The 21,946-nt window shown below is 37.3% G+C and overlaps 1 protein-coding gene across 3 annotated transcripts in view; it reads right to left on the bottom strand.

The window, feature by feature from the left end:
* The window catches only part of SNCA (synuclein alpha), a 138,450-nt gene that overhangs the window by 98,340 nt on the left and 18,164 nt on the right, over nt 1-21,946 (bottom strand). For 2 of the 3 annotated variants that reach the window (XM_024126656.2, XM_028491516.1), the window contains exon 4: nt 17,740-17,882. In XM_024126656.2, the coding sequence (XP_023982424.1) occupies nt 17,740-17,882 (143 nt within the window). Of the gene's footprint in view, nt 1-15,597; nt 15,603-17,739; nt 17,883-21,946 lie in introns of all 3 variants that reach the window. The other variant, XM_024126653.1, reaches the window with a different exon arrangement.

The raw sequence follows: 21,946 nt of genomic DNA on the forward strand, positions 1-21,946 counted from the left end.
TAAGGAACCTCCATACTGTTCTCCATAGTGGCTGTATCAGTTTACATTCCCACCAGCAGTGCAAGAGTGTTCCCTTTTCTCCACACCCTCTCCAGCATTTATTGTTTCTAGATTTTTTGATGATGGCCGTTCTGACCGGTGTGAGGTGATATCACATTGTAGTTTTGATTTGCATTTCTCTAATGATGAATGATGTTGAGCATTCTTTCATGTGTTTGTTGGCAATCTGTATGTCTTCTTTGGAGAAATGTCTATTTAGGTCTTCTGCCCATTTTTGGATTGGGTTGTTTGTTTTTTGGATATTGAGCTGCATGAGCTGCTTGTAAATTTCAGAGATTAATCCTTTGTCAGTTGCTTCATTTGCAAATATTTTCTCCCATCCTGAGGGTTGTCTTTTCGACTTGTTTATGGTTTCCTTTGCTGTGCAAAAGCTTTTAAGTTTAGCTATCTAGTTCTTAATGTTTTTCTCTGCTCTTAGTGAAATCTGTAATGCTGAAGTATTCCAGAAGAAATAAGTAAAGAAGTCTGTTGTCTCAGCCAGTACAGCTCAGAGTTCCACATGGCTGATGAATCCAGGCAGTGAGAAATGACACCCTGTTCCTCAGTATGCAGCCTTTCCCTCCCTCTCATCGTCTTGCGACTGAACACTGTCAGATTTCCATACAGAGGAAAGACATTGCAGAGCTGTCATCCTTGCATAAAAGGCAAAAGCACGGGGGAAGTTCCTTTTTCAATCTGCCTCAACATTTCATTTTATGATTTATATATCAATTACCATGTGAAAGCCCTGAGTGTGTGTTTGGATATGAAACGTGGAAAGTTGTTTTGGAAGGCATTACTTTCAAAGGAAAACATATAGCGAAAAGTCAGAAGCAAAGGATCATCCCTTTTCAAGAGCAATGGGAAACTTCCTGCCTTGTTGGTCTTAATCTTCTTTCTGGCATCTTATGCTCACCAACTGCTTAATACTGGATGCCTGGGGTTCTGCCCATCTGTTCAACAGTCGTTCTAATTTATGTGGTTTACTAAGAAAATGTTTATTGCAAAATGAATAATGTATAGTGACAAGCAGTTTTGAAATCTCCAGGATTTACCTTATAAGTGAAACGGTTGCTTTCTTCTTAAGAAAGTTAATTTCATGTATCCATGTACCATCAACTAGAGTGGTTATAAAAGTATGGAAAAGCCAAAACTTTTGTGATAAGTATGAAGGATACAAGTCATTTCATTAGAACAGGCACATATTCTATAATATACCAAATTAATAATATGCACCAAAATCACATGGAAATCTGAAGGAGAGAATATCTGCCATTTCACACATTCTTTTTTTTTTTAACATCTTTATTGGCATATAGTTGCTTTACAATGGTGTGTTAGTTTCTGCTTTATAACAAAGTGAATCAGCTACACATATACATATATCCCTATTTATTTATTTATTTATTTATTTATTTATTTAAGATTCCATATATATGTGTTAGCATACGGTACTTATTTTTCTCTTTCTGACTTACTTCACTCTGTATGACAGACTCTAGATCCATCCACCTCACTACAAATAACTCAATTTCGTTTCTTTTTATGGCTGAGTAATATTCCATTGTATATATGAGCCACATCTTCTTTATCCGTTCATCTGTTGATGGACACTTAGGTTGCTTCCATGTCCTGGCTATTGTAAATAGAGCTGCAATGAACATTGTGGTACGTGACTCTTTTGGAATTATGATTTTCTCAGGGTATATGCCCAGTAGTGGGATTGCTGGGTTGTATGGTAGTTCTATTTTTAGTTTTTTAAGGAACCTCCATACTGTTGTCCATAGTGGCTGTATCAGTTTACTTTCCCACCAACAATGCAAGAGGGTTCCCTTTTCTCCACACCCTCTCATTTCACACATTCTTACAGTTTGTCTTTTTAAAATTAGGATCAGAAATTCTGGGTAGTTGTGATTTTTTTAAAGGAAACTGTAGCATTTGTATTTGCTTTTAGAAGAAGGAAGCAGTCCGCATTTAAATGAATAAAACTCATTTTACATATGTTTCGTGAGTATTGGAAATGTGCTTGGCAGGTCTGAAGAGCAGCAAGAAGCCCAGTGTAGCTGGAGGGCAGTGTATGAGGGGTAAAGGGACAGGAAATGAAACTTAATGAAAACCAGACAGCATAGGGCCAGACAACATACCCACAGGAAGGATCTGGATTCGCTCTATGTGTGATGGGGGGCCACTGGGTGATTGAGAACAGGGGACGGATGATTTGGTTTGTTTCAAAAGAATTACTGTGGTGAAGAACAGACTATCTAGGTTGTGTGAGTGGAATTAGGGAGATCAGTTAAGAGGTGAGGGAAGGAATGTAGGTGAGAAATCAGGAGGGCCTGACCTAGGGTGGTGGCAGTGGAAAAGGGAGACATGGGGAGATCAGGCATATATTTTGAAATACAGGTAAACTGATTAGCTAAAGGCCTGGATGGAGGATGTGAAAGGAAAAGAATCAAGGTTTTGGCCCGGGCAACCAAATACGTATGCTATATCTGCAAACGCTAAGAGGACTAAGTGAGGTGAAATTACTGTGCATTTCAGTAGCTAGGGAAAATTTTTGGAGTTCTGAAGGCTTGAGCTGGGCTTTTTAGCCTGGATAAAATTCACACAGGAGGCATAAAGCCCTCTCAAAGGTAAGGCAGAATTAAAAGTTACATATTCTGTTAAGTAACTGGAAGGTATTTTGAAGACATTTGTCTGCCTTGACTGAAGAGTTTTCTCGAGTAATTGTGAAACATATGGTTGAAAAGAAAGGAAGGCTGGATAAAGAAAGGCCTTGAATAACAGGATTAGACCTTGGGGCATCATTCTATGGGTAACGGACAGCCACTGGCTAACCTGGTTAGTAACTTTCAAATTTCCAGTATACTATATTAAAGGAAGTACTGCCAAAAGCCATTTCATGTATTCCAAAGATAGAGATTTATGGAGATGCATTTATAAAATGGTTGAATTCTGAGAAGATCAGGAATATTTCTAAAGAAAACGCTACCATAAATCGCATTTTACACACATACAATCCACACCCACATTCACACACACACACACACGCACACACACACACTCTGAACCACCCATCATAACGTGAGCACCTCCCACCCCATAAGTCTTTGCACTTTCTTTTTATAAAGGAATCAATTAGTTTCACATAAGGAAAAGGAATGTGTAAAGGAGGAAAGAAATTTCATTCTTTCTATAAAGAATGAAAACACAAATATTTGTTAGATATAAGAAATATACTTTTTTTCTCAAACAGTTCCAGGATATTTATCACCTAAAAAATAGGCACTTCGTGGGATTTTTTACCCCCTTAAAGCCTTAATTTTTTTTCTAATAGTTGCCTATATTTTTTAAGTGTGAAAAACTAATTTCTATTTGCAACTGAATTCTACTTCCAAATACATACATTAATGGTTCAATCCTTGTTACATTTCAATAAACCTTAGGTCTAAAAATATAAATTTATTTCAAAATGTGACCCTAGGCATTTGGAATGATGAGATCTGCTAGTTACTATTAACCAAAGGCAGTACCTATTAACGAGATGATACTTGAGGTTACAGAGAGTCTAAAGAATGTAAGGTCCTCCCAGTCCAGGGACAAGGCCTTTGTTCCCATGTAAAATAAACTGAACACTGTGGATGGAGTTATCTAATTCCAATAGAAATAAACCTACTATAGTAAAAACTCTATCAAAAAAGTGACATGTTTACAACTTCCTAGATATTAGGAGACACGTTAACAAAAACATTGAATGGTTATTTGCAAGCGTGGGGATTTGGGCATGCTGTGGCTAAACCATATGGAAATGAGAAAGGCAAAGTTTTTAGGATACATGAATATAAGAGGATGACAGCTTTCGTGGAGCCCAAAATATTTATAATCAGATTTTGTTATAATATATGGCAAAGTCAGATTGTGAGTAAGGCCCTAAATGATCAGATATACTTGCCAAAAATGAGAGAACAAAGAAATGATTCAATTCACTTGGACAGAACACCCCACTACTCCTCGAAAATCTTTGTTAAAATTCATCTTGAAATTTGGATGCGGAAACCCATATGATTAGATAGCAAAATAGAATTGCTGAGATAGTATGTTAATTTGGTTTGATAATTGCGACCAAGAGGAATAAATGGAAGAAGTGCATTAAACCAGATATTTTGAGAAATAATAAGAGACTGTGAGTGCTGCGATACCTCCCTCAGAGACAGCCTCCCTTCAGACTTGAAGGGAAGAGAAGGAGGTTGCGGAAGAAATCTTCAAGCAGGGTCCACAACATGAATGCACTAATAGACTCCTACATGTACTCATCATGATTAACAGCTAGATGTCAATGCCTGGAGCATAAGAAACTGGTCTTATGCATCTCTATATTTCTGATGATGCAGTTTGCACACAGCATAATTTTAATAAATATGAATCAGACGAATGGATGAATAAATAGACAGGTGAAGGATGAACAGCACATACTACAACTGCATTTTCAGCATCTATGAAGCTAAGGTGATTTTTTTAAATCAGCAGAACAAACGTAAGCAGGAACTAGGGCACTAGGAAAGAAATGAGTCTCTTTAAGTTCTCATTATGGTTAAAGCAGAAGAACGCTTAGTCACATAAATGTTGAATAGTGTGGAATATCACAAATATCATTTATTATGCTTTTGTTATGAATTCAATACATTACTTATTAAAGGAAATTGAAGAAAGTGTAAGTAAGCAAAGGGAAACAATAAAATGACTATAATCCGTGACCCAGAAATAGTCACTCGGTTGCGGTGTTTCCTCAGGAGGGCTTTTTGTGGTGGGTACGATGCCTGGGGACACCTACTGGTGTTTAAGTAAGGCCCTGGGCTGGGAAACGTCCCACAGTGAATGGGAGAGCTCCCCAAAGCAAAGAATTATCCAGCTGGAAGTGCAAAGGGTGCTTCACCGAGAAAAACTGAGAGCCGCGTGCATTCACCTCAGATCTCTGTACACACGTATAACACACACGGTTGTTTTTGATAAAAATAGGTTATACTATACAAACTGTTCATATTGTTTTATTATATGTTCTTTTCACTTAATGCAGCAAGAGCTTCCTTCCTCTCCATCAATTACTCTTTTACACCAACATTTTGATGACTGCTCAGAGTAACCACTGTATGAATCAACCATAATGTATTCAAGTAAAGTCCCTATTGTCAAACTGCTAGCATTTTTAAAAAATTTAATATTATAATCAATGATGAGGTGAGCATCCTTATATTTAAGTTTATGATCATTTAAATTCTTTGAAATGAAATTGTTGATTTAAAGAATACGCATAATTTCAATGCTTTTAATAGAGATTTCCAACGTGTCCTCAAGAATGATTTGTATCAATTTTTCACCAACCATACTGTCGGAAGGACATTTCCAACATAAAGTTGCTGAAAATGTAACACCAACTGAAGCCCAGCTAACAGCTGGTCCCTTCCCTATCCCACATCCAAGTAGAAGGTGCAGGGACTCATAGCTGAGACAGTGAAACGAAATCATTAAAGTTCAAATACCAGACCCTTTCGTCTTATTCCATCAGTAAAGTATAAAAAGAAAAAAAGAGATTTTCAGGGGAACAGATTTGAGGTGGAGCATTAGAGTTTGTCTTTTCCCGGGAACCCTCCTCTGTGGAGGCACTCCTCGCGAGGTTGGGGACGCCTGTGAGCAGGGAGACTGGTGCCTTGTTCCCTGGCGGGATGCTGCCCGAGGAACAGGGCCTGCTGAGCTTTCCCAGTGCCGGCAGAGTGTGAGCCAACAACTACGGAGACCTGGTGGCTGACATACAACACTGGCGAGCTCAGACTCAATCTCCCTCACCCCTGCACACACCCTGACTTCTAAGAGTTAAGGCTGGCGTAGGAAGGATTCCTAGGTTTCCCATGGGTCCAGATCAGGCCTTGGAAAGAAGTGCTGGCAGGCGCTGGCCAGCCAAAACGTGGAGACAATGACATGGTTGTCCCAGACGTCCGAGGTGAGCAGGGGACCAGCCAGGCACATTGAGGCCACATCAGACAGTCACCCAGGACATCAGTGGCTGTGTGGAATGAAAACCAGAACCCATCAAGAGCAAGGATATTCCTGCCCCCATCCCTTGTCCTTTCACCCTTTGCAGACCTACCATCCCATTTCAAGTGAACTTGGGGAGAGGGAACTTTGAGCTCATGTTAAGCTCTGGCAACAAATAAATCTTGAATTTGATTGAATATTTATACAATGAGTCTGTTTTATACTAAAAATAACTAAAATAAGATTAACTACGAGTCCTTAAACATTAAACCAGGCCTTAGCGCTTATCATGAAGATGCCAAAGTCAGATGAGCACGCGGTTGTTCCTCCTCTGGACCTGCTCCCATTCTAGAAAATTAGCTGGAGAACCTCTCTGGCCTCTTCCCTTTGATGGACTTCCTTGCCTTTGACTAAAAGGGAAAAGGGCCAAGAAGATGCCTCAGCCAATTTTCACAGTTGCAAACTACTTAGACCTGCCCCCATCTGGGAGCTTTGTCAGGATTTGGTACAAAAGCTTCATATGAACAGAGTCCTCTCTTTGGCCTTGTCCCAAGGGATCTTATAGAAAATGGGTATAAAAGAAGAGGATTTGGATATGGGGTGCTGAGTCCTGGTAATCTCTCTAAATACCTCTAATCCAGAACCAAAAAACAAGGCTTAGTAAGAAGAGGAGGAAAAGAGTGAGTGGGGACAGTTTCAGTTAGCCTGGGGCATCTCAAACCTGTGTTCCACAGAATACCCAGAACTACTCTCCACGGGTTTTGCATCAAAAAAGCAATAGGAAAGACAGCAACTATATCCCTAACACAACATGTTAGGGCTCCAGATTTTCTTTAGTTTAAAAGAGATTTTTAACTTTGTTTACTCCAGTGTTTCCCAAAATTGTTTCTTTCTTTTTTTCTTTATTTTTTATTTTATTTTTTATTTTTTTGCGGTACCCGGGCGTCTCACTGTTGTGGCCTCTCCAGTTGCGGAGCACAGGCTCCAGACGCGCAGACACAACATATTAGGGCTCCAGATTGTCTTCAGTTTAAAAGAGATTTTTAACTTTGTTTACTCCAGTGTTTCCCAAAATTGTTTCTTTCTTTTTTTATTTATTTTTTATTTTATTGTTTATTTTTTTGCGGCACCCGGGCGTCTCACTGTTGTGGCCTCTCCGGTTGCGGAGCACAGGCTCCAGACGCGCAGGCTCAGCGGCCGTGGCTCACGGGCCTAGTCGCTCCGCGGCATGTGGGATCTTCCCGGACCGGGGCACGAACCCGTGTCCCCTGCATCGGCAGGCGGGCTCTCAACCACTGTGCCACCAGGGAAGCCCTAAAATTGTTTCTTTCTAATTATAACATGTGTGCAATAATCAGTGGAACCGTACTGGGGAAATCAAACACAAAATAATAGTAGTATGACTATTTTGTTTAGTAGACTGTTCAGTGAATGGTTTTTCCCTTTTTTGTGTTTACAGTTTACTTGTTAAATATCATCAAAATATAAACAAATATAGAAGAGACCTTCTATCATCATATATCTAACACAACTTAGAGAAAATGTAGGCTCCTCTTAGCAAAATGTTATAACTACAATGCATTGCAGTTGGTTGTTTATCTTTTGTGTGCCATACCTCATTTCATTCACACTCCGACTCTGTGCAGTGACTGGCCAGTTACAGATGAGTAGTTTTGATTTAGAAAGGTTAAATGAGTTGCCAGAAGTCTGGCAATGCAAAATTGAACAAACTGGCCTAAAATTCAAGACATTAAACACAGACTCAAAACATTTTGAACTCATTTAATCCAACACTGTTATTTCACAGAGGAGAAAATCCATGCTTAGAGGGGTAAAATGGCATCATCCAAAGAGACAAGACCAACTCCATGTTACCTGACTTAAAGCACATGCCCTCTGCACTAAGCCATGCTTCTCCTATAGCTGACCAAATCCAATGGTGTGGGTAAACCAGGAACCCAGTACAAAGATAGAGGCCAGCTGGCTATCATGGTGGATGAAACAACAGATAGAGAGCAGCTTTAGTCAGAACACTTGTGATCTGCGTCAAACACAAATGTTTGTTTCCCTTTGCAGGAAGAATACCATGGAAGAAGGATTGCTACTATAAGCAGTTATTAGTATTTAGTGGAGATTATTATTTTTAAAGGTGCCTATTTTACATATGTTGCAATGTTAGAAATTAAAGGTGAAGTATTTTTAATGACATTATATGCTTTGTGTGATAATTATATTAAGCCCCAAATTCAGGGACCTAAGTAGGAAGCAGGTGCCTCCTCCATTTCTGCTACAGATAGTATATAATACACAATCCACTGAGTAAAACCTGGGGCCTCAAGGCAAAGCTGTATGTACCAGAGAACCCATGTGGCAAGAAATAGTACAGTGTATAATGAAAGGGCAATTTTCTGCTTTTTTGAGGATCCCCAACAATCAAATAGGATAAAATGTGTATATGTGTTAATTGGAGATGATTTGCTAATACGGCTTCTCAGACTTACATCATCCCCTTGTAAGCATAGACAGTTAAATTCTATGTGATTTTCTTAAATTATAAATTCACATTATTCTTCACAATCCCCAAAGCTGCAACTGAATTCATTCTTGTGATTTGAGTTCCAAATACATTCATCATACTATGTAGTTGTGAAGAACACACAAGAAAAATAAAATAGCTTCCACCTCTAATCAGGAAGATAAAATATATATTCTTTCTATTTTTTTTTGTTCATTCGATTGTTTATTTACTCAACAAACATAATTTCTGTCTCAGTGTTCTTTGTATTAATGTACACTATAGCTTTAATAAGATTAAATAATACTTTCCTTAATACATCTGTTTAGTGACACCAGAATTACCTGGTAAAGAGGAATATTTAAATTATAAGATATACAAATGTTTGGTAAAGTTTTAATAAAGTTTTTTTTATAAAAGACTTACCTCATATTTGAGTTGACAAACTACTCATTTTCCCCTCATAGAAGAACAATGAGATTGATAAGATGAATCGCCCAACTCTAGTTCCCATAATTACGTATTCGCATGCACAATCGGCATCTCATTTATCTTATTTCTGTTCCTCTAAAATTCAAGTAAACATTTTGTTCTAGATTTGTGTATATTTTGAATATTTTGAGAACCTAGGACCTCTTTTTCTATTGTCTCTTGATAAAGCAAACACCACCATCAAATATCTCCCTGAAAATGAGAAAACTAAAAGCCTTTCTTTCAAGGGACAAAAAAATCAAATTATTCTTACTTTTTAGGAACACACAAGTTGATCATCATTGAAGTGTGGAATAAGATTACTGTATATCATAATAAATAAACACACCTTATTTCTTTTATTCCTGCCACTTCAAATTATTGTTACTAATGTTGTTTTTCGTTCAATTACAAGGTGGAAATATGGCTCAGATGGTAATAGAGCTTTTAAAAAAACACCTAAATTTGAAATCATCTCACACATAATAGTATCTGATTAATGAAACACTATCAAAAATATCATGTCATCTTTGCATGTGAAGGGACGGTAGCAATACACATTAGCCACAAGCGCAATGACAATGAGTTCATAAAAGTATGGGTATTGCTCTCACACTGCATTCAGCAAAATTGCAATCCATGTTAAGCATTTATGAAGGAATAAACCAATCGCACAAATATGATTTAAAGCTATTTGTTGGTGTGCCTTGGAGCAGTTCTATCATACCCTCTTATAATATATTTCTCTAACAAACAAAACTATCATCACAATTGGTTTTCTGAAGACTGAAATTGGGTCTGTACTCATGTATGTATTGCAGGGTTGTAATGCTTACACATTATTGTTTTATGACAATTTTTAAACTTATTGTTCATTGTTGTATTACACAATGCTTACACTGGTCCTAGGATTCAGGTGGAAGTGTTTTATATTTTAGCTGTGTCTAAACAGCTAAAATATTGTAGCTCTTATCTCTGTGTGGGGTAATTTCACTGTCTACTGACAAAAACAAATTTAAAGATAATATTTACTGAGAGGATAAGTCTCTCTCATTTCTAACAGAAAGCATTTTTTTCCCTATAATGGATATATACTTGTTACAAATACATGTTCTCAAAGAGATTCTCCTTCTTCCCAGGGGTAAATACATCGGTCGCCTGCCTGGATTGCACATTTCCTGAAGGCAGGAGCCATCCACGTGTTATTCGCCTTTTCCCCATAGCGCACATACAAAGTACCCATTAAATGACTGAATGCTATTGAATTTTAATGAAAATTTAACTGTAAGCCTATGTCCCTTACAATCTTATATATAATTATAGGGTGCTTTCCTACTTACAACCTTACAAGATTAAGGGTCATTAAGAATCATGATTCAACCATCCTGAACCCAGTGAAATATTATTAGATACACAGAAATCCCATCATAATAGACGAGTTTCTTAGTGGAGACAGGTTACGTAACACTAGTAGACTTTCATACGAGTATAGAATATTGACTTTTACATACCACACTGCAAACTATTACTGATCATATTCATTTTGAAACAAATCAATTAGGTCAATTAGTTTTTTTCTTTATTTACCACATTATGCTTTCATCTAAGATTACAATGATATTAGCCGTATACACTGCTTCCACCACAAACGCAAATCAGGCAGAGCATTGTGCCCCAGAAGTTTTAGTTTAGGTTTAAATACAACTAACAGTCATGTTGGTAATGTTCTAAGGTCAAGCACAAGGCAAGACTCAAACTTCTAATTATTTGAGAAAATACATTGTATCAATCATTAATAAATAATTAAAGGAAAAAGTTTACTGTAAATTAAAATACTTCACTAATGTTGACATCTCTTATTACCTTCTTATAAACAATATTAAGATCACGTCTGTGATATGTGTATGCTTCTTCAAAGAAATCTGAAAGGTTACCTGTGACCTTTGGCTTATTTGTGAAATCAGCATCAAATGAGCTAGCTGATGCCAATATTTATCATCTGATTAATCATTTAATTAGAAGGTCCGTAACACTCAAGTGTTTAAAAATAAATTTGCATCAAGCTAAACACAATAGCTCTGGTAAGTCAAAGGAAATAAGGACACTTAAATGTTAGAGATCACAATGTCAAATCTGAAATTTTTCATTTCTGCTTTGTTTCAGTCACCTAGCACACATTTGGTGAGCTACCCTCTTACAAATTAAGGCAGGATTACAGATTATGCATGCTTCTATACATTTGACATCAATATTTTCTGGGTAACTGTGCTGGGGATATTAAAAATTGTTTATAATATGATCTACTTTTTCCAAAATGGCACTGTTTAGGAACTTTATTATGATTCTGAATAAAAAAATAAACAGGTGAAACCTGAATATTTCAAGTATCTGAGGCCATAAATATTTCAAGCTTATTTCTTCCATAAAATCTATTCATCTCCACGTAGATAGGGCGGTGCCTAAACGGGATGTGATAATGAAGTTGACTGCTGCACTATTTGTCAGGCAGTGGCTTTATGGCTTATTCAGAGCTTTCACTCTCTACATGTGCAGAAAATTACAAAAATATAAACCTCAGGGACACCGAGGATCCAACTGTTCTAGGGCATTCCAGAGAGCATTAAAGAGATGCTCATGTATTCAGTAAGGATTTATTTGAGCAGCAAACACATGCAGAGCACTATTGAGGGGTTGGAATGGAGCAAATGACGTAGTGAACCGCTGTATATTGTAAACACAGACGCACTACATAATAACTCTTACTCAAGTGCCTTTCTTTTATAATATTCTTGGTACAAGAAGATCATTTGTTCTCAATAGAAGTGGGAAACATAAATTTTATTTATATAACATCACTGTTTGTTTGAACTTAAAACTTGAATACCTCTGCCAATGCATTTGTAGCTTGTGTCTATTGCGCTAATCAGGTGACTGAGCTTCAGGAAATGAATTGTACGGCTGGTAACCTCTTGTGTGTACATAGGTAAAAATACAGATCAGTAGATGTATTATTCTGATGTATTAAATAAAGAAGCTAATAATACTTGATTACAAAAAGTTCTTAAAATTCGGGACATCCTATTTGTCCTTTAATCTAGTATCTTATAATTAGAAATTATTACTAAGGGTGGCTTCATTCATATGATCAAATTCACAAAAACACTTAGGTATCTGTGGTCACACCTCTCATCAAAAAGGGATGAGTACACCAGAACAAGCATTCCCGAAGAGATGAATTTAGCAAATAGAGAAAAATAAAAATGAGTACTAGAGCTCTTGGTTTAAAAAAAAACACAAGAAAACACAAAAGGCAGGAAAGAAAGAAAAGAGAAAGGAAAGGGAGGGAGGGAGGAAGGAAGGGAAAGAGAAAGAAAGAAAGAAAGAAAGAAAGGAAGGAAGGGAGGGAGAAAGGAACGAAGGGAGGAAGGAAGGGAGGGAGGGAGGGAGGGAGAAAGGAAGGAAGGAAGGAAGGGAGGGAAGAAGGAAGGAAGGAAGGAAGGGAGGGAGGGAGGGAGGGAGGGAGAAAGGAAAGAAGATTTGTCCCCTCAATCAGTCTGGGAATGATGGGCCAAATACCCTCAAAGGGCATGCGGGCTGAACACCAATGCAGACAATCCTTTTGCAGTGTTCCTGATATTCAAAGGGAGAAACCAACGACCAAGAGAATGGCACAGCCACTAATCCACTTCAACAAGCTAACACCTAGTAGCCCTGCTTATCACATTCCTCTTCCACCAAGCCGTGTGAAATGCATCACTGAATCTCATTGATATTACATCCTGTGTAGTCTTTGAATTAATCCATTTCTTTCTTTTTCCCTCACCAACACCTTGGTATTCACAATCATCTCCTCTTCTATCATAGCCCACTAACTGGTCCCTGGTTTCCTCTCTTTCCTCTTTTTAATCTGTTTCCCACCCTACAGGCAGAGACATCATTTCCACAGGCAAATTTATAACCTGACATCCAGATTAAATGTTTAAAATGCTTTACTAGGTTCCTTTATTTTTAGAACAAAGAACAATGGTTTTATCATGGCCAACTGTGACGTGGCCCGGCTACATCCTTATTTTCTCTGGTCCCAGCTGTCCTCTTTGATTTGCCATGCTCCCTTCCTACCACATTAGATTTCCTCTTGCTGATGCTTTTACCTGGAATGCTTTTCCTCTAACTCTCACTTCTGAAAATTGCTAGTCATTTTTTGGATCTCAGTTCAAACATCACTTCCCCAGGGAAGCCTTTGTATTGCCCTCCCCCTCCCCCTTACCCTGCAGTAGCTGGGTCAAGTCTCTAGTTAGATATTCTTGCCATTATGTACTCCATTGCAGTTACCACAGTTTATAACTACACACTTATTGTGTGGTGATTAGATGATTACTACTGATTTCTGTCACTAGACTATAAGCACAATGAAGAGAAAAACTGTATGGTTTTCTTATCATTTTAACCTCAATATCTAGCAAAGTTTCTGGCACACAGTGAGCAAGCATTATTTCTTCAATGAATAATGAGTGTCAAAATGGGGGTCATTAACTAGTGGTTAAAGCAACAATAAAGTGCTTATTTCCATTCACCAGCATCACTTTGATAAGAGTTTGAAGGATTAAATTATTTCAGATTTCATAACGAACAAATTCAACAATTTTGTTTAAATTCGGGAATTTTGGGCATCCCGTAGATGTGGCCAAAATGAAAGTTTAGTAGCATCTTCCTTGAATTATTACAGAAACTCAGAACTTTATTGCTAAATTGGGATTTAACAATTTTCTAGTATATCCCTCATTATACAAGAAAGAGTCTTATGAGATCTTCAAAAGGTCATTTAGCCTGTTCGTGACAGAGCAGGAATGAGAATCAGCCATTTAAACTCCCAGTTCAATTTTTTTTTGCTACAACTATGCTGTAATTTCTAGGTTTATGGCTTTATTTTCATATTAGAAATTTGTAAGACCCTACAAGTACCCATAAGAGAAATATCTCCAAATGGTTAATTTTGTCACATCATTTAGATTTCTGCTTTAAAAAACATTAAAATAAAGAGCAATATTTTTAGAAAGGTAAAAAGCAAGCCCAATTTTGTAAGAAATGAAACATTTTCATGCCTTATTTGCAATGCACATTGTACGCCTTCAGTGAGGGTGAGATGCAGACGGTACATGCTTCCCTGGTTTCTTAATATTCTGAAGTAAAGAATTTTCCCAGTTAAACCTGGTTGTCCAAATTTCATTTATGAAAAGCCAAAAGGAAGGTAAATTTTGAGGAAGGGGTTGGAGAAATGACATTAATAGATGGAAAAGCACTGCTGGTATCCAGTCTATTACAATTGGCTATGTGACCTTGGACTGCTTACTTCCCCTCTGTAAATTTCCTCATTTGTACAATCAGGAAACTGATCTAAATCATGGGCTCTGTCTGTTGATGGGCTTCCATGATCCCACTAAGCCCTTTGGTGTATGTATGTGAGTGTACATTTTTCTGGGAAGAGGGTCCATAGTTTCTATTATGTTGGCAAGGATTTGGGACACAAAACACATTAACTGCCTTTGTGCTAAAATCTGAGGGTCCCTCTGAACTTTGGAAATGGAATAAAGCTATATATAGAATTATAATTTCAGATGGAAATAGGAATTAGTATAACTATTAGCATGAGTAATAAGACAGTTTGAAAAGCATAGTCTGTACAAAGGAATACTACTATCATCAACCATACATTCAAGCATTAGCTGAAGAACTTCACTGGAAGCCCAGTCCAGATTTTCCAGAAGTAGCATCAATTGTTCCAGACAATGTAACTACACGTGATAAAATCTCAATATGTCACAGGTTTTCAGTCCTTCCTTTTTATTGATGTTTTAATGATCCATCAAGATAGGCCTGCTACATAGGATTACATGGAGTGGAAACAATGCAGAGTAGTCTGTCAGCAAATAAAGATACTTTCTTATAGTTTTCAGGATATCTATTCCAAAACATTTTGATGATAACTTTTGGATGGTTGAAGAGCCATGGTTGCTATAGTACACACATATTTACTAAAAACACAGAAATAAAGTCACTCTGCTTATCACTGATTTCCTTCCTTCTTTTCCTTCTTAATGTAATAAATATTCCTTAATTGTCTCCTATGTGTCAGGGCACTCTTCTAGACACTTGTGAAATATCAGTGAACAAACTAATATCTTCTACTTTCGTGGTGCTTACATTTCAGAATGGGAGAAATAAAATAAGCAATATGCATAAAAATAAGCTAGCTATTATTTTTTAAAGTGATGAATGTTTTGGCCAAAAAAACAAAAAAAAAAAAGAAAGAGTAGGGAAATTAGGAATACCAGAGATGAGGAGAATGGTTCCAATTTTAAATACGTCAGAGTAGGCCTCACTGAGAAAGTGTTGATTAGTGAAGACCTGAGGAGATGAGGGAGTGAGGCAAATGTATAATCTCGGGGAAGAGCTTTCCAGACAGCGGGAAGAGTCAAGGCAAGGGTATGCTTGATGTGTTCAAGCAATAACAAGGCGGCACTATGGCAGGGAAAAAGCAAAACTCATTCTGCTGCTAATCATGCTACTGACAATGGTTTAATCTCCAAAATATACAAATAGCTCATACAACTCAACAACAACAACAAAAAAACAAACAACCTAATCAAAAAATGGAGAGAAGACCTTAATAGTCATTTCTCCAAAGAAGATCTATAGCCAGTAGGCACATGAAAAGATGCTCTACATCACTGATTATTAGAGAAATGCAAGTCAAAGCTATAATGAGGTATCACCTCACACCAGCCAGAATGGCCATCATTAAAAAGTCTACAAATAACAAATGCTGGAGAGGGTGCGGAGAAAAGGGAACCCTCCTACACTGTTGGTGGGAATGTAAGTTGGTGCAGCCACTATGGAAAACAGTGTGGAGGTTCCTCAGAAAACTAAAAATAGAATGACCATATGATCCAGCAATTCCACTCCTGGGCATATACCCAGACAAAATTATAATTCAAAAATATTACATGCACCCCTATGTTCATAACAGCACTCTTCACCATAGCCAAAACATGGAAACAACCTAAATGTCCATCAACAGATGAATGGATAAAGAAGATGTGGTACCTATATACAATGGAATACTACTCTGTCATAACAAAGAACGAAATAATGCCATTTGCAGCAACATGGATGTAACTAGAGATTATCATACTAAGTGAAGTAAGTCACAAAGAGAAAGACAAATACCATATGATATCACTTATATGTGGAACCTAAAATATGGCACGAATGAACCCATCTACAAAACAGAAACAGACTCACAGACATAGAGAGCAGACTTGTGGTTGCCAAGGGGGAGGGGAGGTGGGGGAGGGATGCACTAGGAGTCTGGGGTTGGTAAGTGAAAACTATCGCATTAAGAATGGAGAAACGGGCTTCCCTGGTGGCGCAGTGGTTGAGAATCCGCCTGCCGATGCACGAGGACCGCAAAAAAAAAAAAAAAAAAAAAAAGAATGGAGAAACAGCAAGGTCCTACTGTATAGCACAGGGAACTATATCCAATCTCTTGGGATAAACCATAATGGAAAAGAGGATTAAAAAAGAATGTATTTATGGATATAACTGAGTCACTTTGCTGTACAGCAGAGATTGCCACAGCATTGTAAATCAACTACACTTCAGTTAAAAAAAGAATCATTCGGGGCTTCCCTGGTGGCGCAGTGGTTGAGAATCTGCCTGCCAATGCAGGGGACATGGGTTCGAGCCCTGGTCTGGGGGTATCCCACATGCCGCGGAGCAACTAGGCCCGTGAGCCACAACTACTGAGCCTGCGCATCTGGAGCCTGTGCTCCGCAACAAGAGAGGCCGCGATAGTGAGAGGCCCGCGCACCGCAATGAAGAGTGGGCCCCGCTAGCCGCGACTAGAGAAAGCCCTCGCACAGAAACGAAGACCCAACACAGCCAAAATAAATAAATTAATTAATTAATTTAAAAAAAAAAAAAGAATCATTCTGCTGCTGTGGTCAGGAAATTTGTAAAATTTCATCTTCCAGTTGACACTTCATTTTCTATTGCTTACTTGTTTAAAATGAAAGTCATAATAACTCTTGAATAATCTTCCTAGAGTCTCATATTTGTCAAGAAAGGCAAAGTCAGAATTCTTCTGAGAACTGAAAAACCACCCCCAAACAATGATCTCTGGTTGGTAATGTAGTTTAAGTCTCTCAGTTTCCACAGACATATATTTGGCAATGAACTGTTATGTAATAAGCAAATCTGCCCTTTAATAAGAGATGGTGTCACTATAAAGAAATCAAGTAAAAGATCTTCATTTTTGAACATTTAGAGATTGGGCACAAAGCATTTGCTATATTCCAACAAAGAGAAATTCCAAGATTCATAGCTAACATAAAAGCACCCATTCTTTCTGAATGTCACTGTTCTTTTGGGCGTTTGTTAAACTGTCCATTTCATTAACTTTTTTCCCGAAAATAAAACAATCATGATTATTGTACAATTTTCATGGCATTTATCTGGGTGAATACCTCCAAAAAGAATACACATATAAAGGTAGTACTTTTTTATGAGGAAGGTCAGTCAGCCCTCCCACAAGTAAGCATCTTATTCCTGCCTAGTGCCTTGCCTGAAAACTCACCGTGATCCACAAGCTTACATATAAAACAAAAAAATGTACACAGCCATACCTTGCCCAACTGATCCTTTTTGCCAAAGCCAGTGGCAGCTGCAATGCTACCTGCTCCTTCCACCGTCTTCTGTGCTACCGCAGTCACCCCTGTCACCACCGCCTCTCCAACATTTGTCACTTGCTCTTTGGTCTTCTCAGCCACTGGAATAAATCAAGAATAACAGATTAAGGGATGACGGACCGATCGTCACTTAAAATAATTTCATTTCCACTAGGCATCAACTTCTAAAGCCCTATATTTGCACACGTAGATAACTAAAGAGTAAGAAGAAATAAAAGCTACCGAGATTTCTAAGTGAGCGTGGCTTAGCCAAACATATCAATAGAATCTTTGCTAAGATAGTCTGTTGTAATCATGCAGATATTAAGAGGTGTTTCAAGCTTAATGATCACAAATTTAGAACCATAAGCAGTTTCAGTTTGGTTTACTTTTTATTAAGGAAAGTTTACAGAAAGCAATGCTTACAGGGGCAGTTGTATCAAACTTACCATGAAATTTATTTCTTTATTTCAATTTCAATGCCAATTCTTTGATCTCACTCAGCATGTTTGTTTCATCACACCTTCTGAGTCACAGAACACATATGTGCTCTCACACGTTACCATCAGAAATAAACAACAGAGTAAGGGAAGATTATGAAGGAACTTTGATCCTTTTATGAAACATCAGATAGTTGAAACAGAAGGGGTTTTAGTGATGAGACTGATTTTCAACCATTTTAATGGGAACAAAAGAGCTAGACATAAAGTATGAAAATGAAATGGGTTGTTGAGCACACTTACAATTTCTTTTCATTAAAAAAATATAATATGGTGATTCAGTAGGTTTTTAAAAATAAGTTAAAATTTTAAGAGGGTATAAACAGTTTGGGATTAGACTTCGAAGAGATTTAATCTCACATCAAAAATTCTCTAAGACTATATCTGATATAACTGTTGATTTAATCTTTCTATATTACCTCCATACAAATATCAAATAAAGGAAGGTGCAATTTAAAAGTTTGTTTCAATTAAATGAAGAGTTTTATGAAAAAGAGGTAAAAGATGAGATTCTGCACTGTTAACAATTTCAAGGTCAATAGAGAAACAAAACAACCCTTCACCTAAGCTTTATAACATTTATACTCATAAAGCCTGGGTCTTGCATTCTTACCTATATCTATGTAATGTTTGCCTTCTTTTCTGAGGAATCCAATGAGTTGCACTATGTTAGCTGTTAAGTGTTATGTGCTAGTCACAGGATTATTGCACAGATTTCATGTCACCAGTTGGGAGAGGCCAGTGATTAAACAGTAATCGTGTGGACAAAACAAATGGGTTTTGAAAACACTATGTAGGTCAAGGAAACTGAAGAGGTCTGTAAGGACAAAGAGTCTCACCCCTCAGTCTAGGCAATGTGGGGAAGCAGAAGTGACCCTAGAGTCTAAAACCAGGAAGAGTTCACAACAGGTGATATGGTTGATGCCTGCTAACTAGTCATGGCTATTCTCAATGCAAAGTTCAGTTTAAATGCCGGTGAAAAGCTGTACTGGAAATCTCATGTTTTTAAACATTTACAGAATGTTGATGCTTTAAAAATAGTGAATTATGGGCTTTAAGTTTTCATTTTTTTCTTTTCTAAGAACATGAATAGAAAATTTTACTTGAAAATGAACATTTCTTGTTACAAAACCTCAAAGACAAATATAAATTTTGATCTTTTTACAGATTCATTTTTCTGCCAGCCACGAAAGTTTATTTTTATAATTCTAGATTTACATACATATATACTTTTTTAATGCACATAAACTGAACAGTAAAGTGCACTTTGTACTTCATTATAATTTTATTAGATTTTATCACTGTAAGAATAAGTAAATTAGTTACATTACAAAATGGCAGAGTCTACATATAGCAATGATAGACACATTTTAAAAGATTTCTGTAGGACTTGATTTATCTAGTGGATTATTCACTTACCTCGAACTCCTTTGTTAAAACCCAACTCAAATGTCAACCTCCTTGTTAAAAACCTCTCCTCCCAACAAATGTCCTTGTTCCTCCTCCTGTGATCCCATAAAATTTTAGGTATATCTTTACTACTGAACTGTTGTTTTGCGCCATAATTGTTCCTTGCCCAGTATGTCTCTCCACCTCCAGCGTGTACATACGTGCGTGCGTGTACACACACACACACGAACCCCAAAACCCATGTTTACATTTTGTCATTCTGGAGAAGACTCAAAAATTCTGACTTTGTCTACACTTATCCTTGCAGCGCATCTCCACAGCCTCCATTAGATGGTAGTATTAGTTGTATTCTTTAATTTTTACCACAAGCTCTGAACCTTGAAACGTGCTTATCTGCTTTCTCAACCACATGGATTCTCCTTCAACTATTAAAATGGAAAGCTGTTACTCTACATAGGCTCCCTTCATACAGCATAGTCTACAACTGTCTGATATCCATTTCTTATAAAAATCATACTTCATAACATCCCATTTACAGAGGGTCCCTAGAGGGCAGTTTATATATATCTTGGATTGCAACAGAGCAAACGTAAGCTGAATACTTGTTTTTTTTATTTGATGATTAACTTAATTTTTTTAACATCTTTATTGGAGTATAACTGCTTTAAAATGGTGTGTTAGTTTCTGCTGCATAACAAAGTGAATCAGCTATACATATACATATATCCCCATATCTCCTCCCTCTTGCGTCTCCCTCCCTCCCACCCTCCCTATTCCACTACTCTAGGTAGTCACAAAGCACGGAGCTGATCTCCCTGTGCTATGCGGCTGCTTCCCACTAGCTATCTATTTTACAATTGCTAGTGTATATATGTCAATGCTACTCTCTCACTTCGTCCTAGCTTACCCTTCTCGCTCTCTGTGTCCTCAAGTCCATTCTCGAGGTTGGCATCTTTATTTCTGTCCTGCTCCTAGGTTCTTCAGAACCATTTATTATTTTTAGATTCCATATATATGTGTTAGCATACAGTATTTGTTTTTCTCTTTCTGACTTACCTCACTCTGTATGACAGACTCTAGGTCCATCCACCTCACTACAAATAACTCAATTTTGTTTATTTTATGGCTGAGTAATATTCCATTGTATATATGTGCCACATCTTCCTTATCCACATTAAGAGGGTTGTCTTTTTGTCTTGTTTATGGTTTCCTTTGCTATGTAAAAGCTTTTAAGTTTTATTAGGTCCCATTTTTATATTTGTTTTATTTTCATTTCTCTAGGAGTTGGGTCACAGAGGATCTTGCTGTGATTTATGTCACAGAGTGTTCTGCCTATGTTTTCCCCTAAGAATTTTAGAGTGTCTGGCCTTACATTTAGGTCTTTAATCCATTTTGAGTTTATTTTTGTGTATGGTGTTAGGGAGTGTTGTAATTTCCTTCTTTTTCATGTAGCTGTCCAGTTTTCCAAGCACCACTTATTGAAGAGGCTGTCTTTTCTCCATTGTATATTCTTGCCTCCTTTATCAAGAATATGGTGACCATATGTGCGTGAGTTTATCTCTGGGTTTTCTATCTTGTTCCATTGATCTATATTTCTTTTTTTATCTGCCAGTACCATACTGTCTTGATTACTGTAGCTTTGTAGTATAGTCAGAAGTCCAGGAGCCTGATTCCTCCAGCTCTGTTTTTCTTTCTCAAGACTGTTTTGGCTATTTGGGGTCTTTTGTGTTTCCATACAAATTGTGAAATTTTTTGTTCTAGTTCTGTGAAAAAATGCCATTGGTAGTTTGATAGGGATTGCATTGAATCCGTAGATTGCTTTGTGTAGTATAGTCATTTTCACAATGTTGATTCTTCCAATCCAAGAACATGGTATATGTCTCCATCTGTTTGAATCATTAATTTATTTCATCAGTGTTCTTATAGTTTTCTGCATACAGGTCTTTTGTCTCCTTAGGTCGGTTTAATCCTAGGTATTTTGTTCTTTTTGTTGCAATGGTAAATGGGAGTGTTTCCTTAATATCTCTTTCAGATTATTCGTCGTTAGTGTATAGGAATGCAAGAGATTTCTGTGCATTAATTTTGTTTCCAGCTACTTTATCAAATTCATTAATAGCTCTAGTAGTTTTCTGGTAGCATCTTTAGGATTCTCTATGTATAGTATCATGTCATCTGCAAACAGTGACAGTTTTACTTCTTCTTTTCCAATTTGGATTCCTTTTATTTCTTTTTCTTCTCTGATTGCTGTGGCTAAA

This window comes from Physeter macrocephalus, chromosome 7, assembly GCF_002837175.3.
Source record: "Physeter macrocephalus isolate SW-GA chromosome 7, ASM283717v5, whole genome shotgun sequence".
In the NCBI taxonomy this organism is placed as follows: domain Eukaryota; kingdom Metazoa; phylum Chordata; class Mammalia; order Artiodactyla; family Physeteridae; genus Physeter; species Physeter macrocephalus.